The sequence below is a fragment of the Stegodyphus dumicola genome, chromosome 2 (assembly GCF_044657685.1).
Source record: "Stegodyphus dumicola isolate Sdum_Otavi_A_Nest chromosome 2, ASM4465768v1".
NCBI lineage: Eukaryota > Metazoa > Arthropoda > Arachnida > Araneae > Eresidae > Stegodyphus > Stegodyphus dumicola.
This window is the reverse complement of record NC_140769.1, coordinates 241,324,500-241,347,823: the sequence shown is the minus strand read 5'-3', so window position 1 is coordinate 241,347,823 and position 23,324 is coordinate 241,324,500. Positions and strand designations below refer to the sequence as shown.

Below are 23,324 nucleotides of genomic sequence, written 5' to 3'. Positions count from 1 at the left end.
TGAAAGGAAAATGATGTGACTTTTTCCCCCGCTCATGCACAAAGTAAAAAGGTAGGAACAATGTGACCTTTTTTTTTTGTCCTTCACAATCGAAGGGAATCTCTGAATATCTTAAAGAGCAGTTGTTGACTTTATGTAATTGGCATAAACATATATTGTATTAAAAAATATTTTTATCATTTGAAATAATTGAGTAGATAAATTTTGCCATACAAATTGAAAAACATCAAGAAAATATATTTATAAATACTTCACTTTTTTTTAAAGCAGAAGTTAACCAAAATCTAGCTCTATTTCAAAACGAATATTCCTTTCTCGTGATTCCAATACTGAAGCACAGTAAATGTTGCATACATAATGTTTATTTACACTATAAACCATTAAAACTCAATAAGAAAGGAAGCATCTAACACTGAACAAAAATATGCATGTTGTGCGATCAATGGGAAAACATGTAATTAAGTGTGTAGCAGATATTAAAATTATGCATGACACTGGCATGAAAAAAATTAGGTAAATGCACAGACAGCACCAAAGAATTAAACTAATGTACTGAATAATAGGTCTTCCTCACAAAAATATGCAGTTAGCCTGTTAAAAAATACTGCAGCCGCCCAACCGGGATAGTGATTAGTGACGCTGACTGCCCTAGTGAAGGGCCTAGGGTTCAAATCCCAGAGAAGGCATGGATGTTTTTAAATGTATACTGTCTGTGCAGCATGAGAACACTCTAAATATTCAGCGAGCTAAAAGTCCTCTCGAGAGGTTGGTGGTAGGGATGAGGGGTGGAAGATCCTTGGGCCTGCTCCCCGGTGCTCTCCTTCAAAACTGGGAGCAGAACTGAATGAAGTCGTACAGTCACCTGTATGGTGCTCTAGGCTCTTGCCAATGACAGGTGCCCTCTTGCTATCTTTGCCACCATGAAATCTGTGGGCTTATTCTGATGTTACTGTTTGACAAGGGAGATAAGTCACAGCACATAAATTTTGCTTCCTTAAAGAAGCATCATAATTTTGTTCATAGCATTTGTCATGTAGGCCTGTTTTTCTAACAAAAGTTTAAAATGACAGTACTTACGTATTAACTTCACTGCACTTACGTATTTATGCCAGCGCAGCAGAAGTTGTGCTGATGCGCCAATAAAGAGCAATCTTGTTGTTCGCACGCAGTTATTTTTTGGATTCCTTAAGAAAAAAAAAAACAAAAAAAGAAGAAGAAGAAGAAGAAGAGTACCAATTGGCATGATACAAAACTTTATTTTGGTAAACGTACATTTTGGAAATATAATTTAAGACAGTGTGATCAACAAGTGAGACTTGGAAAGGATGACTTGTTTGAAGGAAGCAGAATTTCATTTTGCTCAGCTTTGAGATTCCTATACTACTGGTGGGAGGAGTTGACGTCGATTAAATTTTGTGAAAAGCAACTTGATTTATCGCATAAAACTGTTATAGTTTGGAACAATTACATGCGTTAATTATGTGTCTTGAATATGGAGAATAAACCAAACAAGAAGGTAGGCGGACCAGATTGCATTGTGGAAATTGATGAAAGTTTGTTTACTAAGCGTAAAAATAATTGTGGTCGAATATTACCCGAACGGTGGGTGTTTGGTGGTATATGTAGAGATACATTAAGGTTCATTTGTTGTTACTGTTCTTAATAGAACTGGATCTACCTTTCTTAATAAAATTATTGAAAACGTTGCAGATGGTAGCACAATTTATTCTGACAGTGAGAAAGGTTACCAAACAAATAGAATAGAAAAAAGATGGATGCCTACGTGCCAAAGTTAATCATGAATACAATTCTGTTGATCCTGATACAGGAGTTCATACACAAATAGTTGAGAGAATGTGGGGCAGTGCTAAATGGAGGAGCAAGAGACATACGGGGACAGAGGGACATCATTTAGAATCTTATTTGGCAGAGTTCATATGGCGACAGCATGAGGCCAAAGACTATGTTAAACTCTATATCGGCCCATTTTCGGCTGAAATCTGATTGACTACTTCGATTTTAAATAAAGCGTTTTAATTTATGATTCGTCGCAAAAATTTTAGGTGTAAATTGGCAACACTTAAAAACCGCCAAATCTGCAGCTGCGGTGGCATTAATACGTAAGTACCAAAATGACTATAGAGAATCAGAAGTGTATACATGCTACAGAATTTTTCTTATTTCAATGTTATGCAGCTGTTTTTGATCCTTCTTAAAACTCTTTTCAAGATAATAATAAATATCAATAACAAATTTATCTATATTTATTGGTAAAGAAGCTGCACACCCATAAAATTCCTCCATCTTTCTTGTTTCTCTACTTGAATGAACCCCAAAAGTCATTCAGGTATGCTGTGTGCAAACGCACACAGCATACTTGAATGAAGCCACTCTTCAGGTATTGAATTGAAGCATATGATTCAGTATTCTGAGCTTGCCAATAGATGAGTATAGCATTTTATTACAGATTAAAATGTGATATTTTTTTTATATACAAATCAGTTAGGTTTTCAGAGTTTGTTATATTTTGCATTGGTAATACTCTCTGTTTAGTAATATTTGCGACCCAGCCTGATTTTAAGGGATTATTAGTTATATTTTCTTCATGGTACTGATTACTTGAGATCATTAGGATCTGAATTAATCAACAGATGAGCTCTAATTTAAAAAAGTTGACAGTGTGCTCGAAATTCTGAAAAAAAAAAAAAAAAAATGATGCATTGCAAGCAGTTAACTACTAAATTACTAACCAAAATTTAAATGAACTTAACAAATGATATTCAGTGAGAGGAAAAAAATGAAATAATTTGCATTTCATATGAACAATTAACTGAGAAAATGAATGAATCGAAAAGCCTAGATTTAGGAATTCAGATGAAAATAACGTTGGAGGATACTGTAAAATAAGGTTACCCAAGGTCTAAAATAACAAAATAAAACTGCTATATAGCAAGGATGAATGAACAATTATTTAATTGTTTTAAAACTGAAGCCTTTGCTAACCTGTATTGCTTGAAATACCGAAGTACACGAAATGTCTTGAGTATCACAGCAGTTTCCTCCCCTCCCCATCCATTAATGCACAAAGAGCTGTGAAGATTTAAAATGACATCCTTTCTACTTCCTAACAAAAAAAGATTAGAATCCCCCCCCCAAAAAAAAACTTTTAGGACAAGCTGTGTGAAATAAATTAATATGCATTTGAAGAAACTGCAGCTGCTACTGCATACCTTAGGGGGAGGGAAAAAACAACATCATAATTTCAGCTATTTCGGGCAGTTGTGGTCATTTAAATGAAAATGTAGTGATATGTATTCAGCACTGGTTTTTGGCAACCCTTTTTACGTTGAATACTCCTTTGGTGAATTGCTTTAATTGTTCGTTGGTTCGTGTCGTGCATGTTTTGAAATGGTGTATGTTGCAATGAGAGAAGTGGTTGCAAGAGGGTCTGGGAGATTATTTTTAGTGGCTGTGCATGATAGAAGTAAGGAAACACTGATGCAGTGTATTAAAGAGTGGACTGAGCCTTGTACAACTATTTTTTCGGATGGCTGGAAATCTTACAAGGATTTAGGAAAAGAAGGTTTTGAACATTTATTTGTGAACCATAGTATGAATTTTCTGGATAGTGTGTCTGACCTATCATATAAATATGATAGTGATTACATGGTGGCATGAAATCGGTACTTCTGTTCAGTTGTCATGCATTGATAAACTTGCCGTGATGAAAGGAATGTATAATAAATAATGATTCACCAGGTTGGTATTAAATCAACGATGTATCTATGAGGAATGTTTCATTTTGAGATGTATGGCAAGCAGATATGCAGCAATGGAGCCAAATTACTGATCATACAAATTTATGCTAAAATTATTGTTTCTTCAATAACAAGGTATTTTATTTAGTGTCGAAGTGAAATTAAGAATCGGGACTCTCCAGATGTTTTATTATGCAAGGGGGAAATCAAATGCGCATGCGTAAAACCTGCGAGAAAACGTTGGTGGTGGTTTTGAGGTTCGTATTTTAGATCATTCCGGATAATGGACGTCCAGATTTCGGACTTTGCATTATACATGGTATAAATTTGCATGCAAGTATATTTTCACTCATTAGAGAATAAGACAGAGAATATTAAACTCAAATAATTCACAAGGCTATTATCAAATATATTTCATAAAAGTTTCAGAAACTAGAATTAGAAAAAAGGGAATTTCTGTTGTTTAAAAGTACTTACTGTTTGAATCATTTTTTTTGGGGGGGGAGGACATAATACCTTTTCTTTTTGCAACTTTTTGAATGAAGCAAAGTGAAAAATCCCTATTTCCTTTGTATGGTATTCATAGGTTTTTTACTGCAATTTATAAAATCATTCTAAGCAGTAACAAATATTCACGCTAAATCGTGCTGCACTTCCTTCTTTTTATCCAATTTTATCTAATTTTAGCTTTGTGAATTCAGCAGATTGATCAAGTCATCTAAGGGCAGCTCTTGTTAGAAGAATGTATGTATAAAATTTATCAATTGATTTAATATTACTGTATCTTTATGAAGTTTTACAGATATTTTCTTTTCCTCATTTTATTGAAGATCTCTTCTTTATTTTCTAAGTGACAAGCTCTATATTTGGTCTAATATTAAAGCCAAGACTTCATTTCTAAAATTATAACTGCTGGAGTTCTACAGAACATCATCAGAGAAGGAAATAAAAATAAATAAATAGGTAAAGCTACAAATTATGAATAATTAGATAGAGCAGTATTAAGCATTTCTAAAGTAGAAGACGGCATGTTTTATTGATATTTTTGCCGTATCGTTTGTTATACTCAGAAGTATTGAATGCCTATATCATACATAATTTTGTAATCAGCAAAATTAGAAAATGAAGTTAAGTAAAATAGCATACAATAAATAGCGAAGGAAGAAATTTACTCAATTTACTCAAATTAAAATTACTTATTAAATAATTATGAAAGAAAAAAAAGTCTTTAAACTCTTTATAAATTTTAAAAATAGCTCTTCATGTTTTATTAATAAAAATGAAAATAAAGAAATTCCCCATAAATGATCCTGAATAAAAGTTTATTTGGAAATGTACGGTTTAAATATAAAAACTAATTTTTGGCAGGCATGCCTAGAAATACATCTACTTTAAGATGACGGCAAAAATTTTATAGCTCAAAATTCTTTCAAAAAATTTATAATTTAAAAAATAAATCATAAAAAACATGCAAATTGTATTTGTATTGAACCTAAATTTTGAATTCTCAAAGGATCAAGTAGGTTTAATTAAACAAACAAAAAAAGACAATAATAAATATATACCAAATTCAGTTAACACTAGAGACATAAAATTTTGAGATCTAATCTTTTACGAAACTTGGCACTTTGGCATAAGATATAAATATGGGAAAATATTGGTATGTATTTAAGAAAGAATTTGATTTTGTTTCAAAATACCTAGTTTAGAATAATGCTATGTATAAATCTGATATATATTCTAAGTCGCACCTTCAAGACATGAAAAATGTAAGTTGAATTTGGTCAATCAGCTCAGTAGAACAGAAGATAAACAACTGCCCCATTTTTTTTCCCTTTTGGACTGGGTGTACATATATATTTCCAAAATTGTTCTTATTTCAGTATTATGCAGCTGTCAGAATTGTTTTAATTTATCCTGCCTTTTGGAACTCTTTTCAAGATAATAATAAATTTCACCAGTAATGTAACATTCCACACTTATTGGTAAAGAAGCTACTCCTTTTCCAGCTGCTAAATTTAATAATGTGCAAATTGAAATTTTCTTTTTTTTTTTGAGATGCCTGCAACACCAGCCTTTAAGCCTACTATTACTGGTGCATTATTGGCACCAAGTATTAAACAATTATCCAGAGGAATTGCATTTTCTTTTAAACTTTGAATAAATAGCTGAGCTAAATTAAAGCCTCTTGAATCTCCTAAAGTGGGGACAGAAAGTAAACTGCACTCTATTTCTAAAGACTCTGGATTAAAAAAAGAAATAACAGTTGGATATAATTTTGCATTGGCAATATTGCTTCCATCCATAAAGACAGAATGGAGCTGTTTTAATGCAATCAGTGACGAATGATTTATTTTTCATACACATTTCTTTTTAACAATTGCAGCATTTTTGTCCTTGCACTTGATTATTTTTGAGCAATTTCATTATCGGAAACATTTTTCTAAATAAAGCTGTAGCATGTGATGCAGTCAGTGGAAATTTAATTTATTTAAAGTTGTTTACAAAAATTATTATTATTATTATTATTATTATTATTTTTCAGTACAACTTATGTTTTTGTGCTTTAGCATGTACACATATTTAAGATAATTGGCCTTTCCACCGTACGAAATTGAAAAATTGTAATGCAAATGCATTACATTTACTTGACAAAATAACACAAGGAAAGTCACCTGTGTATGATTTTTGAGAAGTACATGAGTATTTTACCTTTTTGCAGACACAAGATTGGAATTTCTTAAACTATCTCTCAAAAGCATGTGAGCCTCATAGCGTTCTGAGCAATGCGAATCAATGATGAGATGAACAAAATAACAACCTCTATCTTGTTTTGTGCTTATTAATATATGCAAATGATCCACAGCTCCACTCGATGCTCATTGGAGAACTGGAACAATTTTCAGACACATAACTAGCACACAAAGCAGAAGAGTGCCATAATGTCCGACTAATGGAACAACTTTGGTTTTCTTTTATATCTAATCTAGAGAAAAACCGAGCACTTTCACTAAAAATCACTTTTTTGGATACAAATAACGAAGTATGAAGCCAAACTACACAAAAATTATGAGAAATTTTAAGAATACAAGGAGGTCAGGAGAATGTTGTAAATCAGGTTCGAAATCAGGAGAGTTGACGACTTTGCCTACGTATTAAGGATAAGATAACGGTTAATGGCGTTTAAAGTGTAATACAAAGCATCATTGTATTAATTTTTTCCCTCAAATAATTCTTTTAAGAGTGTACTTACAACATAATAGATAGTTTTAAAACAACAAAAAAAATTTTCTGTAATAAATATCATGTTTCAAATTGCATTAAGACGTATCCTTGAGTTAATAATAATTTTTCTAATCCCTTGACAATCATTAAATTGGGATTTAAACTATATTTATTCTATTTTTCTGTCCTCACTATTTGCAATACATGTCCTATTTTTCAGTCTGAATATCTGTGGTTAAAATGTTAGCCTTTCAAATATTAATAAAGTTTAGCTTTGCAATCCAGCCATATCAGGATGGTTTTTATGGTTAAAAAACAAATCTTACCTCGCTTGCTTTTATCAGAAAAGGTAGCAATTTTATCAACCGTATGAGAGCGAACAGTAGATCCGAAGCCATTTCTCTTTACTGGTGCCTCAACATTAGTTTTTTGCCTCTTTTCTGATAAACCAGCCTGAAATTTTAAATTGAAACATCATAAGTAATAAATATGTTGATATTTTTAACATAGAAAAAACATTCAATTAACAACATCCTTAATTTAATGAATGACTAAAACAAAGCATTTAAACTATATTTAAAGGAAAATATTATACATCATCCAATTACTTATAAAAAGAAGATACTTATGTACTTTCCCATCAACCATAAATGTTGGTGGAGATTCTGCCAAAACTGAGACAATCATTCCAACAGAAGTTTGAAGGAACAGATAGTCCTTTAGTTAGTTAAATAATAAACAAATAAAAGTTACAGATAGAGCATATAGCTTTGAAGCCTTCAAACAAGGGTTAGGTTTCTTATGGAAAGAACATGTTTTACCCAGTACGGCAGAAGAAAGTAGAAAAAGAATGAGGTACTTACTGGCTAAAGGGGATAAATTTGCTAATACAGTCCAAAGTCCGAAATACGGATGTCCAATATCTGGAATGATCTAAAATTTGGACCTCTGTCTGGATCACTAGCAATCTTTTCTTTTCTTTTTTTTTTCTTTTTATCTTTTTTTTTTTTTTTTTTCTTTTTTTTTTTTTTTTTTTTTAAGTGCTTTCTGTTTGTGCATTTGGTATTTTTTCATAATAAAACATGTGGAGAGTACCGATTCTTAATTTCACCTTCAGCACTAAACAAAATACTGATGAAACAATAATTTATTAGCATAAACCTGTATTGATCGATAATTTGGCTCCATACCCACCATTTTGATTGACCATACATCTCAAATTGAAACATCATTGATTTTGTTCCTACTAAACATATATCCCTGGTGGCAAAATCTGGCAAATCATTTATTATTTCTTGCTTTCACCACTGCATGACTATCAACACATGGCAGCTTAAGAAACGACTCACACAATAAATCATTTTTTTTTTAAATATTAGGAACTGAATACCAAAGAACATGGTAACCTTTTATGTTGACATTATGGTGATGATGACTGCAGACTTCAGCTAAGGTGACTGCAGACTTCCACTGAAAAATCGTGACAGTGTTGATAAGAAGAAATTTAACACAAATTTCTTTCGATATGATAAAAAAAAAGGTTTTGTAAATTATACCCAGATGCTAGAAGATTGCATTTAATGCTATCTGAATTGAGAATACCTGATTTGTTATTTAGATAAGCCAGGTCCAGTGCCAGAGCTGGTGTTAGCGCATCGGGCATTAGAATTTAAGGGAGGCAAAATTTTTAGAAGCACCAAGCAACAAAATTAAGGGGAAGGAAAATCTCTACAATTAGGAAAGGTACTGGATTACAAAATTAAGGGGCAGTAAATATTTAGAATTTAGAGAGGTATTGGAAGCAAAAATTTTGGTCCTGCAGACACTGTACAGACTATAATTTAAATACAGTCAAAAGTCTCTAATCCGGACTTGTCGGGACTTCGGCGATTCCGGATTATTGATTTTTCCGGATTATAGATCATCAGTTTAAATCTGGTAAGATGGCATGCAGAAATTATAAAATTAAAAATATAAAACCGTAATTTATGAAATAAAGAACAATTATGATCTAAAGGGTATCAAAATTTACAAAAAAAGCTTAATATTTATTTGTTTACTTTATTAAACATTTCTTTCAAAGCGCGCATGCGTACAGCATACATTACGCATAGTCGAAATTAGAAAATTGCAACCAGAAAACTATTTGATGTGTATTCGTGATATTTATAATGAATTTGACTTAAATCATATCAAAGACAGAGTACATCAAGATGAAATGCTACATTTAGTAATGAATTATAAGCCGAATAAAATAAAAACATCTGCCCCTGAATATAAGGATAGTGCTGACAGATCAACTTCCAGTTCATTGCGCGCTGCGACATTCCCCTCTCCTGCAGAGCAGTGTGAAAGTGATAAACAGATTTCGGAATGGTTAGAGAAACAAAGGATATGCCGTTATCCATTTTTTGCAGCAATTCCACTTTTTGATTGATGGACATCGAAACGTGCTTTTGCTTTGTAGATATCCTTTGGCAGTTACAGAATCGGAAAGTCTTTTTGACATAATCGAAAGTTAAAGCTTACTTTTATAAAATTGCTCTAACAGTCTGCAAAAAATAATAAGCCAAATCCAATTCTAAGATTAAGGTACAACGCAATCTGCAACATTAACTGAAATAGATAATTAGACAATTTTAGCTTAGCTTATACCACCCGTTATACATTAAACACGCATGCATAAACGTATTATGCGCATGCGTAAAGGTATTACGCGCATGCGTCAACGCTTTATGCATTGATGCATGCGCAGAAAGTTTGTAGCTTTGAGGTCCCGATTATAGATCATTCCGGATTAACGACTTTTGACTGTACAGTTTTTCAGCTAGTACTATTCATTATGATCAGGTGAAGCAACATAAAAAATTCCCACCTTTGAAGTTTACTTAAAAAAGAAAACAAAAAATAAGTCTAATTTTGATTTTCGAGTGAAAATTGAATGGTTCTGTGTAAGTTGGCAATTCAGAAAACGTGGATAAAAGCAGAAAAAGTACAGAGGGTGTTTTCACATTCTTCGAATGGTTTCAGGACTGCTAATTAATGTTTAAAATGTAAAGAATACTTTTCAAATGTTCAATCTGATAGCCTTTTTTGGAGGGAGGGGGAGACTTTAAGCCTGCGTTGTGATTTCCATGATAGAAGGGATGTTCCTGAAATTTCCGGGGGTACTGATTTCCCTTCCTCTTCCACTACTTACTATAGCCCATCAATCAGGGTGGGTTTGAATGTAGGAAAAGCCCTTTTCAAGAGACCAAAGGTGAAATAACCAATAGGTGCAATATCAGAAGACTGCAGGAATACATTGAAAAGGTATATATGCAATACCCATACTAGTATTTTATTTTTTTCCAAGGAATGCAGTGATATGTTTCACCCTACAAAGCCATTGAGATGAAGAAACGGAAGTTCTGCAAATAGTGAATGCAAAACTTTCTATGGTAGTACGATGAGTTGATTAAAATTTTTTTCCCATTCTTCTTATTTTTAATTCCCACTGTATGAGAAACATGCAACAACCATAACCCCTGACTGAACTTTCTTTGAATTGGTGGACTAAGTTTGTACGTTTCTTTCCTCTTCATTTTCAATTATAAAGAGACCTTTTCGTTGCAGTCGTTTAAGCAAAATCATGCTTCATGAAAATTTACAAAACATTCAATTTATCTCTGCTAAACAGTTTTCATACAGGGTTATACAAATTGTTCATGTTAAGTCACATGCCTTGGTAAACTTGTGAACATTATGATTTTTAGCTTCCTTAAAATGTAAATGTTGGTTTATTATTTTATTTATTGTTCCTAAAGTTGTTATTAAAGACTTTGCGATTGATTTCTGCATCCATGGATTTTCTCTTGTTACCAAAGATTTAACTTTAGAAACATCGTAAACAGCACACACCTTTTTTTCAGGCATTCGCTTGGATTCTTCTATCTATGTAGAAGCAATAATTGATGGTTTCCTTTCTGACTGCTTATTTCAGGGTTGCCACTCAAACAACAGAATGAAATTCCCTGACTTTTCCAGGCATGTTTTAAGAAAATTCCTGTCTATCCGTGTAATGCATGTTAGCTGTACTAAGAGGTAAATTAATTATGGTACTACTTAAAAAAAAAATAATAATAATGCCAATTACATGACTTATATATATACATATGACTAAGCAAGCATTACTATTATAATTATAATAGAAGTTCTCTCCACTGAAGATTGAGATTAGATTTTGCCCAATCTAGATTAAAAAATGTCTTTTTTTGCAGACATTTTGCAGCTAAATAAAAGAAAGAAATCTATTTAATGATATTTTAAAATAAATTCAGGTATTTTATATTTATTTAGCAGCATACATAAGCAAAAAAATATTTGCATTAAATTTCGTAATGGTATGTCATCATACAGCTGGAATTAGTTTCAGGATTATGCCAGAGAAAATTTTCCGAAATTTGAAAGTATTATTTACTAATAATAAATAAATTTAGAGGGAAGAAGCAACATTAAATGATACAAATAATATTAAAATAAAGATAATTATTTAAAAATTGAATTAGAATAATCAACAATATTTTGTGGATTGTATTAAATGGTTAGCCTTTTTTTTTTTTTTTTATTTTACTGCAAAATGACAATAAAGGCATTCATCAAAAAAAAAAAAAAAAAAAAAAAAAGAGTTAAAAAGATTTTGCAGTAAAATCCTAGTATATGCTACGGTCTTGGCATGATTTTGAAAATTGTCGCCAACATCAAAATGAACTGTTTACTGCTCATCATAACGTCGCCAAATCCCGTGTATACCATACATGGAGGTTAGAAAAAATACATGGAGGCTATTCTAACCTCCATGGTACCGTATACTGGGATTAAACCGATTTTGTTTTTATATGAGAATACATATTTTCTTTAGTTCAACATGCACTGTACATGCCCATGCGAGTCTCTCGATTCTCAAGGTTACTGGAAACCGAAGTTGCTGGAAACTTGCTTTGCCTTTCTAAAAGACAATCTATAGGAGCTGTGAGAAGTGCATCTATGCCAGCTGCCAGAATGACACTCACGTGATACATAATTCTCCAAGAAAGTGATTGCTTCCAATGTCGGAGCTTAACTCGCTTATTTTTGGGATTGCTGCATGAAATAGGTAAAGGTATTCCCTGACCTTTCCAGGTCAATTTTCAAATTCCCTGACTTTTTCTCGTTTTCTCGGTATTCCAGGTAAGGTGGCAACCCTGTTATTTTTTGCTTAGGCTTTTTAACAGCATGCATTTCACAGTGTTTTCAAATTACGGATTAGGAATATTTCTCTTTGGAAAGAGCAAAAACATATCCTTCAATCCTCAGCTTGTTTACATGCAATATTTTGAAAGAAGAATAAATTTAAAAGTAGCAGATGATATTTCTTATTTCAAGTAATAAGCTGTTGAAAGAAATTTTTATTCCAAAACAAATGCTTTGTTCAAATTCTTCATCTAAATAATTCTAAAAATGAGCAGACACCCTTTCTATATATACATGAAAAGAAAAAGCAGTGGTTGTGACAGGACTGCGGAGACAAGTTTTGGTATTTTACACCAGCCATGGTGGGAAGCCATCCAGAATCCCACTTTTGGTGATTTTCCAGCTCATTTCCTTATCCTTGATTACTACACATAGGGAATCCCACAGATCTAAAACACAGGAAATTCCTCCACTTTTAAAAACACAGGGAAATCCCATATCTTTGAATAAAGAAGGGTGCTGCAAATAGCTGGGATAACAGTAACTTGTTGATGCAAGTCTTATAAAATACTAATTGATCGAACATTTTTTTATTTTACTGTTTTGCTCACTAATAAAATTTACCAATTACAATAACATTACATCACGGATACGCTTCCATAAAATTAGAAGCAAAAAACACATGTCAGGGACCATAATGTAAATTATAGGGAAACTGAACCATGATAACGGATAAACATTTATTTTTTCACGATTAAACACACAGGTACCATGGGGAAATCGCACTGATATTTGTACAGATGGAGTAAAGACCATGAGTGCCATAACTAATGAGGCTGTACAGCTTATTAAAATTATAACCCAAACCTAAAACTACTATTTGATGTATAGGCAGGCACTTCTTACAGAAAATTTATTCCCAATTATGAGATTGATGAGGTGGCCAAAGTCATTATCTGTATAAATCTCAGCCACTAAATAGTTGTTTATTTAAAAACTATGCAAGCACATGGGAAGTGTACATACAGCTCTTCTTTCATATATTGAAGTTATATGGTTATCTCGAGGAAAGATACTGATCTGTATTTTTTAACTAAGGGACAAGGTATACGCTTTTCTTTTAGAACATAATTTTAAATTGAAAAGTCAATTTGATAGACATTGGCTGTTTTAAATTGTCTATTTAAGCGACAGTTTTACAAAGATCAATGAACATCTCATTTAAATTTAAAGGGTTAACTGCAGGGCGAACAAGTAAAGGTATTAACTGCTCATGAAAAAATTCTTCCTTTGAAGAAAGAGATAGAATTTTGAAAATTTATGCAAGCTCCAATGACTTTCATTGCTTCCCAACAATAAAAGGTTTTCAGTAGAAAAAGGAGTTGAAATAAGGATGACATTTATTACAAAAATTATTCACACGAAGCTTTGAACCAGTATTTCCCAAATGAACAGCAGATTAAATATCAAAATAAACTGTGAATTAAAAATCCATTTATTGTAAATGCCGACCTTCAACCATGTCAGTAGAAGAATACAAAACTTTTATTGATATGGCATCTGATTCATTGTTGCAAGAAAATTTACATTAATGACATTAGTGGAATTCTTATCAAAAAGGCTACAATAGTACTTTTATTATTTGCAACTACATGGAACAGGGCTCTCAGCTGTGTATACTGACAAAATATATTTACAACACACTTTAGGCCAAAGATGACATGAGAATTCAACTTTCATCTATAAAGCCTAATATTAAGTGTATCTCCGATAATAAGAATGACATTAAAAAATTAAGAAATGTTGATCTAAGTCAGTACACAAAATAAGGGAAAACAATATCATAAAACAAAATGAAAAAAATCTGAATTACATTATGCCCAAATAGACATTTTTTAAATGTTTTGTGTGCTACATTTATTTATTAAATATCATGTTCTTTGCACTTAAACCATAAAATTCAATTAAACAGCAATATTGCAAAATAATTTTTAAATGAGCAAAGTTTTAGAATTTCCGATACACAGTCTCGCACACTGGAGATAAAAACATTTTTTTTCCTAAGAGTGTTGCCATTGCTCACTTTGCAATCGTTGAGTCTGTTAATCAAAAATTCATTTAAGTGTTACAAAATATGATATTGATAATAAAACAAATTTCAAATTCCAAATTTGGGCTTCCAGATGCCCATATTTGATGGAAGATTTCGTTATTCAAAATTTGATGGCTCTCTTATTTGATGGCCCGTTGCTTTATCCCAATGTGAGAAACATACATATATTTAAGCAGATTCTTCATTATTTAATTTCTTTAAATATAACACAGGTCAATAATATTTGGTGGCAACAACTTGAAAAGTGAACTGACATTTATAGTGAACCAACACAAAGTACCAAAACGAAATTAATAGTCCTTCACGCAAATTGTCCCTTTGGACTAAAAATATCTGCTAAAAGTGGTTCAGCAAAGGTACTCTTCTGTTATCAGGACTGGATTCAGAGTATGCATGAGTGTATCTATGTGGATATATGTATTTGTGTATACACACACACATGCATCCATACATACATATCTGAATACAGTCCTGATAACAAGAGTACTGCAAATTTATAATATATGGTAAGAAAAATTTCGCTTTTCGTAACAGTAGTTTTTTTCGGTTGATCTTTGGATTATGGTAACGGCGATTTTTTGGCGAAAATTTGGCAACCAACTCTCCTACAGCAACCCTCTATTTTTTTTTCGCCGCCATTTTGTCTTCACGAAGTAAAGACATGTTTCTTTTCTTTTTATTTACTGAACACTTTTTCCAACAATCTACTAGCCGAATTACACTTATGCTAGAAATTTTAGGTTACAAAACTGCTTAATCATGACAAATATTAACTGCAAAATTGGGAAAAAGTGCACAATCGCAAACTCCTTGCGCGTTTTTCAGAATAGCACATACACATAAACCATTTACACGTTGACTTATTTTTACTTAAAAAAACATCCCAGAATTGCACAAAAATGGCATTGCACACACTTTTAACTTTATCCATCTACACTGCTATTTTCTCATAAATTACAAAAATTTGCACGAAAATGCAAAAAAAAAATCTGTGAATCTTTAAACTCGGTAAAAAGCACATATACGAAATTATCTGATCGCGAAAAAGTATATACCCTTTCCAAGGATGAACATTTCCACGTATAAAATAAATAAAATATCCAAAAACTTTTACCTCTAAATTATATTATAAATGTCACCAATGAATTCATACCACAAACATTACAAATACTTAGTGTCAAATATTTAAATTATTTCCATGCACATTTACTTCCACTGAAACGTATACCAAATTCCTACAAACATATAATTCACAAAATAACGATCATTTAATTAAAATATAATTAAATTCAAAAACACTACTTAAAATATAAAAATCATTGCTAATAAGAATTTTCCAATAATACCATATTATTTTATTTACTCCTTACATTTAGAACAATGCATAAAAATAATATCCTCAAATAATTAAAAATACTAACTTACCTAAACTTCTTCAGAATTTTGATTATGTGGCCGATAAACTTTTCTTATTTCCTCCGGTAAACAAAAAGCAAGCGTATGTGCGCCTGTTTCAGGATCTTTAAAATCATATTTATAGTTCACAGCAAGGTACCAGGTAAAATAAATAACTTAATAAAACATCTTTACTTCTATCTCGCACAACCTTAAAAAAAAAAAACACTTATTACTACCCCTTTCAATCCCACTAAATACCCATTTCGAATTCACTTTAGTTAGAGCCATGGGATCAAAAAATTAACCAAAACTGTTTCACACAACACAGAATAAAGCTCAATACAAAATTTCCAGATTTTTTCCCCGATTTCCCCCCTTTTCCGAGTAATAAACTGTAATTCGTCCATTAATGTCACATGACATATCCCATGATCTCTCATTTCCCTCACATAAAATAATGCGTAATCGGAACTGAGTACTTCTCACATTATAACCAAAGTCCTAGGTAGTAACCTTTATCGCCTCCAAAATGTCGCCAAACAACCAGTTACCATATTCCAAAGATCAGCACAAATTATAATCCATGAATCTATTCACCCATTCAAAAGATAACTATATTTGTCAATGAATTACCAAATATATTTGTTCGAAATGTTAATTCACATTAAAAATGGCAATTGTAAAAACAGGTAGAAATTTCAAATGATGAAAATTAAGGACCTGTTGAATGTAGCCGAAATTAGTGACTTTTAAGGACTAAAAATCAATTCCAAAAAACCTAAGGACTTTTAAGGACTACGAACCATCTTAATTTTAGCAGCAGTTTTACATAATTATTGCACTTATTCATGATAAAAAAATTTTCAACTTAATTTTCATCAGTCATTGAAACATTGATTGTAAAAAATAATTCAGTCACACATACCTGAGAATCTCCTGCCCTTTTAACACCAGTTCTGAGGACACTGCTTGTAGTCCTCTGAGACGTAACTGCTGGTGGTGGAAGCATATTGTCAGTAGAATTCTTTGTTTTTAGAGATCCTGTGGTTCCAATTTTTGGTATTCGACTCATTTTAATGATTCTAAAGGAAGTTTAAAGCTCTCATTTTAATGACATTAAAAGAATATAAATATATATAAAATTCAAATCGTCATATTAACCTGAATGTAAGACGTTTTATCCTCCCTTAAAATGCTCTTTTGAAAAATATATGTATATTATAAGTACATTCTAACATTTAAAATATATTAAGCCAATTTATCACCTAACCTTAAATTCTGATTCAAACTAAAGCATATTTAAATAATTTTACCTCAGTCCTTTAAGATAATTATCTTAGACAGGGCATTTACATTACAAAATGAAATTATTTAGAGCTTTTAAGATGAGGCAATTAGACAATTGACACACCAAAAACTCCAACATCCTTTTTCACTAGTAAAAGAGCAAGTTCATCCTATGTGGAGCCAATAGAATATTCATATAAATATAAGGAAAGTAATGACGTAAAACAATATCGCATTTTATACTTCATTATGAAAATTTAAAATAATAAATAGACATCTAAAAATTATAAAACTTACATACAAGTCGCCAATCAAAGATATATATTACAAGTTTTCAAATATAACACAGAAAACTACACATGCAATTGATATTTAGAATCCAATCGTTATGAAAAATAAACATTAGAAAATTGAAAGCTTATGTAAAAGAATAATGCATTACATTATTATAAAGAGGTACCTAAAATGTAAATAATAAATACACACTTTCAAAATACCAACGTTAAATGAAATAACCAATCGGTGATAAGAGCAATGTTGCCAGAAAAAAAGTATGTTTTTCACAAAATCAAAATAGGGTTTCCCTAAAAAGCTTTTTTTTTATTCATCCTGATTTTACAGACTTTGAGCAAAAATATTTTTCTTTTAGATGTAAATATTGTTAGTCCAAAGGGGCTTTGTCCCTGTAGAACTATTGTTTTCGTTTTGCGATTTTGCGTTTTTAACATCATACATCTTAAACAGGATAAGAAGTAATACACCTCGCTTAATCGCCAACATTGTAAACTCGCTGACCTGATCTATAACAAGCGAATATCAAATGCTTAAACAGTTGTAACTTTAATAAGGAAGCACCGAATTTAAATTAGAAGAAATTTAGATAAACTTCATGGAGTACTATATACCTAAGACAAATATTATATTGCAACGTATTAACACTAAATTTCATTGTATCAGCTTGGTATTGATAGAAACATTTGATTTTCTTCCAAGAATAGAATAAATACCCATTAAAGCTTTAAAAGATTTATTTCTGATGTTTTCGATATGGAGTTTAAAATTTAATCGTTCATCCAACGTGACTCCTAGATATTTAAAATTCGTGTCACGAGGTACAATTCCGCCATTCATGCGAATATCATCAACACACACAGATCGTATTTTATTCTCGAGTGTCAAGATGTAGAAACATCTTTTTACTCGACTTCTGATAAGAATCAGATGGGAGGAGAAAGAGTAGGGTGGAAGGAAGTGTGGGAGGCGGAAAAAGAGAGTCAGGTCCGTGCTAGCGGCGGCGAAAAAAGGGAGGGTTATGTTCAGTGTCGTTATAAGATGTAGCCGCGGGTAGTAAACCGCAGAGTCAGTTTAGTGTGAATGAGTCAATAAGGGTTGTAATTCTCATGGGTACCGATATTTTTCACTGGGATGCGGGGAGTGTCTGAGAGTGTTAATAAGGCTATTACTGTGGGTTTGTACTGAATAAAAGAAGTTGAAAGCTAATCGTTTAATATACTCTTGAATAAGTTCGATTTGAAGGTCTCTGTGAATGTAGATGTTTGAAATATACCAGGGAGCATTGATAATTTCTCTTAGAATTTTATTTTTCAGAATTTGTAATTGTTTAATATTGGTTTTAGCTGCATGTCCCCAGATCGGAGCTGCATAAAGGAGGGCTGGACGAAGTATGAGCGATATAAAATTAATTTGTTTGTAGTAGATAAGTTGCTTTTTCTACCAAGAAGAGGTCGCATAGTAGCTGTGATGATTTTAAATTTTTGTACTGCGGAGCTGAAGTGGGTTCTGAAGGTAAGTTTTTGGTCAAGGGTGACTCCAAGGTATTTGGTTTCCTTAATCCAGTCTATTTCTTCGTCAAATATTTCAGGGGGTGAAGGATAGTATTTCATGTTTCCTTTGCGGAAAATTATTGCCTTAGTTTTATCAGTGTTAATTTTAATCCTCCAAAGGGTGAGCCATTTTTCCAGTTTTATGAAATAGTTTTGGAGTTGGTTTCTTGCGGCCATAACTGTGCCGGCTTTAATAAGTATGGCGGTGTCATCGGCAAAGAATGCAAAATGAATAGAAGGATCTTTAGGGATATCTTGTGTATAAATATTAAAAAGGTAAGGCGAAAGTGGCGACCCCTGTGGGACACCAGCATTGATTACTCTGGTGGTTGAGTAAGCAGTACCGATTTTGATTCTGAATGTTCTGTTGCTAAAAAAAAGAGGCTATTAAGCGAATAAAATGATCTGGAAAATTGAGAGTGGTTAGTTTGTAAATAAGGCCTCGATGCCATACCCTGTCAAAAGCTTTCGCGATATCGAGGAATATAGCACCGGTCGGATGCTTGCAGTTGTAGCCTTCAGTGATAATGTTGATAACTCTAAGAAATTGGTGGCAAGTGCTATGATGATTACGAAAACCCTATTGTTCTTCTGGGAGAAAATTCATGAAGGGTGAATTTTTTGGATGTGGAAAAGTAGGATTTTCTCAGTAACTTAAGTAGACAGATGGCTAAGTAAACAGATGGCTAAGTAGCTTAAGTAGACAGATGGCTAAGTAAACTGATAGGGCGATAGTTCTGTGGGAAGGTTGGATTTTGTTGCGGTTTAGCAAAAACAATTATTATAGCTTGCTTCATGAGTTAGGAAAATGAGCGAATTTGATAATGTTGTTGATAATCTTAGTTAGGCAGGTAAGAGCGTTGATCGGAAGATGTTTCAGTGCTTTAGTCGAGATGCCATCGTGCCCTGGGGCTTTCTTCGTTTGTGAGGAGCTGATGGTGTTGGCAACGATTGCTGGGGTAGTCAGGAAAGTGAAGTTGTACGGAGCAGGTGTATTAAGTTGTATTGACCACCAGGCTAACCCGTTGAATATGGTTATTGTCGTACGGAGTGGAATTAAGAGTGAATATATTTTCCTTATAGTCCGCAAAAGATAAAGTTTTATCTTCTTCTGTATATGAAATTCCGCTAGGTCCATGGATAGGTGGGATAGGTTTATAAGGTTTCTTGAATTTGCTAAAAATGTCAAATGGGGAATTGTCCTCTATAGCTAGGTTATTTAGGAAATTGGTCCATTTTTGGTTTCTGAAGTTCTTGATTCTTCTGTTGATTACTTTTTGCATAGAGTTTAGTTCGCGTTTGAGTTGTGGATCCCTGATGGTTTGCCATCTTTTACGGATCCGGTTTTTCTCTTTAATACTATTTTTTTATATCGGCAGGCAGGGGGAAGAAAGGCTTGTTGACATAAAAAGTATTGGCGGCTTCCTTTAAAGCAGAGTTGATGCAGTTGGTAAATTTTGAGACTTCGTGTTCAAATCGTCTTTGTTGTTGATGCATGGGTTTCTTTGTATGGAGTTATTCAGAATTTCAGAGTATTTGATCCATTTTTGTAACTCCTATACTTCTGTCAAGTGAGGGGAGGTATTTATTAATGGGGATTTTAAATACAATGGGGTTGTGGTCGGAAGAGAGGGCTGGAATTACAGAGATATTGCATCTGTTAGTAATTTTATTTGAGATGAAAAAGTCAATTGTGGTGGCGCTATTGTACCCGTAATGGGTGGGCTCGTCTGGGGCATGAATGTTATAATTATTTGATTGAATGAGTTTAAATATGTCATTTCCTATTTTGTTAGTAGATCCTCGGTTCCAGCAGGGGTGTTTGGAGTTGAAGTCCCCTCCAACAATGGTAGAAGTATTAGAATTAAGGAGGTGAATCAATTCTTGTGGGCTGAGATTATTATTTGGTGGGATGTATATATTAGAAATTTTGAATTTTTTATGTTCTATTGCAATTTCTATTGTGTTACTTTCGAAAGTGGTGCTGGGATTAGGAATTTGAGAGTGTTTTATGCTTCTTTTAGCAAATGTGATGATGCCACCGCCTCTTCCTGTCTCACGATCCGTACGGTAGGTGTTATAATTAGCATAAAGTACTTTGAGTGCTGGTCTAAGGTGAGTCTCTTGTATGAGTATTACGTCAGGTTCAATTTCAATTATCAGATTGAATAATTCATCTTTTTTATGGTAAAGACCGTTTGCGTTCCAAGAGAGGATTTTTATCTTGCACATATTCTTGAATTTATTAGAATTAAAGAAGATTTCCTATTTTTTCAATGATTTCGACTACTGAAATTATTTTATCAAGAGGTGATTTCTTGGTTTTAATGTTTTTGAGTCCTTGTATCACTATTGTCCAGATTGTTTTTAGCGAAGAGAAGTCGAAGAGGTGTGACAGGGAGGATTCTGCGATGATGGTAGTTTCTTCTGTTGAATTTTCGTTTTGAATGGAGGTTTGAGAGAGATTTTCGTTACTGTTTGATGTCAGCGAAGGAAAGTCTTGTCTTGTGTTAGTCCAGGGATTGATTGCTGGTGGAGCACTGGATTGGAATTGAACTTGTTTGTTTTTTGGCATGGCCGGACAATTTGAGAAGTTGGCTGGGTGAGGACCTTTGCAGTGATAACATATGGCTGGCTGGTCGAGACTATGGGTGCATTCTATAGGTTTATTATTGCCTCCGAAACGGACGCATACCCAGTCTCGAGTGTAGAGCAGGGAACTGTGAAAAAATCCCTGGCATCTTTAGCATTGTGGAGGGCCAGGTTACTTGCGTAATGATTCTATTGATACGTTCATATAACCTATGCGTTTGATTTTGAATACTTCCTTATTTTCTTCTGATTTTAGTATATTTACTAAGAAAAGCGGCATTGGTTTATTTTCTGTTCTGTTTCTTAATAGTGTAATAAAGTTAACCTTGAATCCTTTGTCAAGTAGTTCTTGCGTGATGGTTTGGGGATCTCTGGTGATGGGTAAGCCTCTTATTATGACTTTTAAAACTTTATCTTCGGGCAATAAGTAGGTGTGGGCCTTAAGCATTGTTTCTTCAACTATTTTACGAACGAATCGATGTGAGTCAGAGTCTGCAGGCTGTATTTCAAGGCGGCGTCCTTTTAAGGTGCCAGTTATCTCTTTTCCGGTTTGCTTGTTTTAGTTTTTTAAGAATTCATCCGCTTTTGGTACGTCATCTACGACAATAATGGGCACTTTATCAATTCTGCTTGTTTTGGGGCTGGAGTTTGGTTTTCTATTTCCTGGAATGGTGTCACTTTTGTTTGGTTGATCTTTTGGGGTGGCAGTGAGCTGAGTGGTTGATTCATCTTCGTTGTCCAAATGCATGTCGTCTATTTGGTTCTCTAATTGTTTATATCGATTGCTGGTTTTGAGGGAAGGCTCCTCATCGGAGTCAGAATCCGTTTGTCTAACGGATTTGGCGCAATTTTCTTTTTCTTTGTTCTTTGAAACCACTAGTGGATTGAAGTATGTCGCAGAAATTTTTAATCTCTTCAAATTGTTTAGCGAGCTTGTCGTTAGAGGTTTGTAAATAGTTTATTTTTGCATCGGCCATCTCGTTTTCCTGCATACGCAGTTGATTATTTGCTTTTACAAGGAGAAAATTTAGTTCTTTTTGATCAATGGCGGACATAATCACATTTGGGTCGTTACGGATATCTTGGATATCTTTCACCAAGGATCTGGTAGTTTCGACGTCATTGGATAAAGAGATTTTGTGACTTAATATTTGGAGAACGTTGGGTTCATCATTCAGATGTCTCATGTGAGGATTTTCTGAGTTTGGAGGTGAATTTTCCATGTTTGTGCTATTATTAGTTACATTTATGTTTGTTGTGTCATATTGATTAATCATGTGAGGCAAATAGGTAGGAAAAAAGGCCTAACTAGAGGCCGTACCCGAAGGTACCCTTATCAGCACGGTGAATAAAGAAAATCAGAAGAAAGAATAAAATACGACCTGTTTTATCCAGCGAAGGATGCAGCAGTGGAGGTAAGGCGACGCTTCTCCGAGGCGAGAGCCAAAGAAGAAAACAACCCAGAGCCCGTGAGGCGAATTCGATGAACTCAGTACAGTAGCGGGGTGGTAGCAACGCAAGGAAACGGAGAGCGAAGCGATTAGACATCTATCTCGAACGTTGTCCCACCTCGGAATGAATATCATCAATGGGAGATCTGGTTTTATTTTATTGCCTGATCAAAATTAGACCAACTTATATGACTTATAAGAACATCTGGATTGCTTTTAAATAAAAGAGGATATTCACTTCTGCATTTCGTACATGAAAACAGGCAATCTTGAGATTGAAATTAAATAAAATTTCAAAAATTGTAGAAGAATGACAGAATATTTGCCTTTATATTTCAATTACATAAATCAATGCAAACTTATTTTTTCCCCTTTCTTTTCTGTTCGAAGTAGACAATGGAAAGGAATGCAATGATATTTAAGATTAACATGCTTGCATGGTTAA

General features: G+C 33.1%; 1 protein-coding gene across 3 annotated transcripts in view; it reads right to left on the bottom strand.

Annotated features, from left to right (window-relative positions):
• Positions 1 to 17,540, bottom strand: part of LOC118180123 (carboxy-terminal kinesin 2-like) — a 70,685-nt gene extending 53,145 nt beyond the window's left edge. The window contains exons 1-3 of one of the 3 annotated variants that reach the window (XM_085811942.1): positions 17,479 to 17,540; positions 16,631 to 16,787; positions 7,310 to 7,436 (exon numbers count right to left, since the gene is read on the bottom strand). In XM_085811942.1, the coding sequence (XP_085668068.1) occupies positions 7,310 to 7,436; positions 16,631 to 16,777 (274 nt within the window). In that variant the 5' untranslated portion in view covers positions 16,778 to 16,787; positions 17,479 to 17,540. The other 2 variants (XM_085811941.1, XM_085811943.1) reach the window with 2 other exon arrangements.
• Positions 17,541 to 23,324: the final 5,784 nt, after the last annotated feature.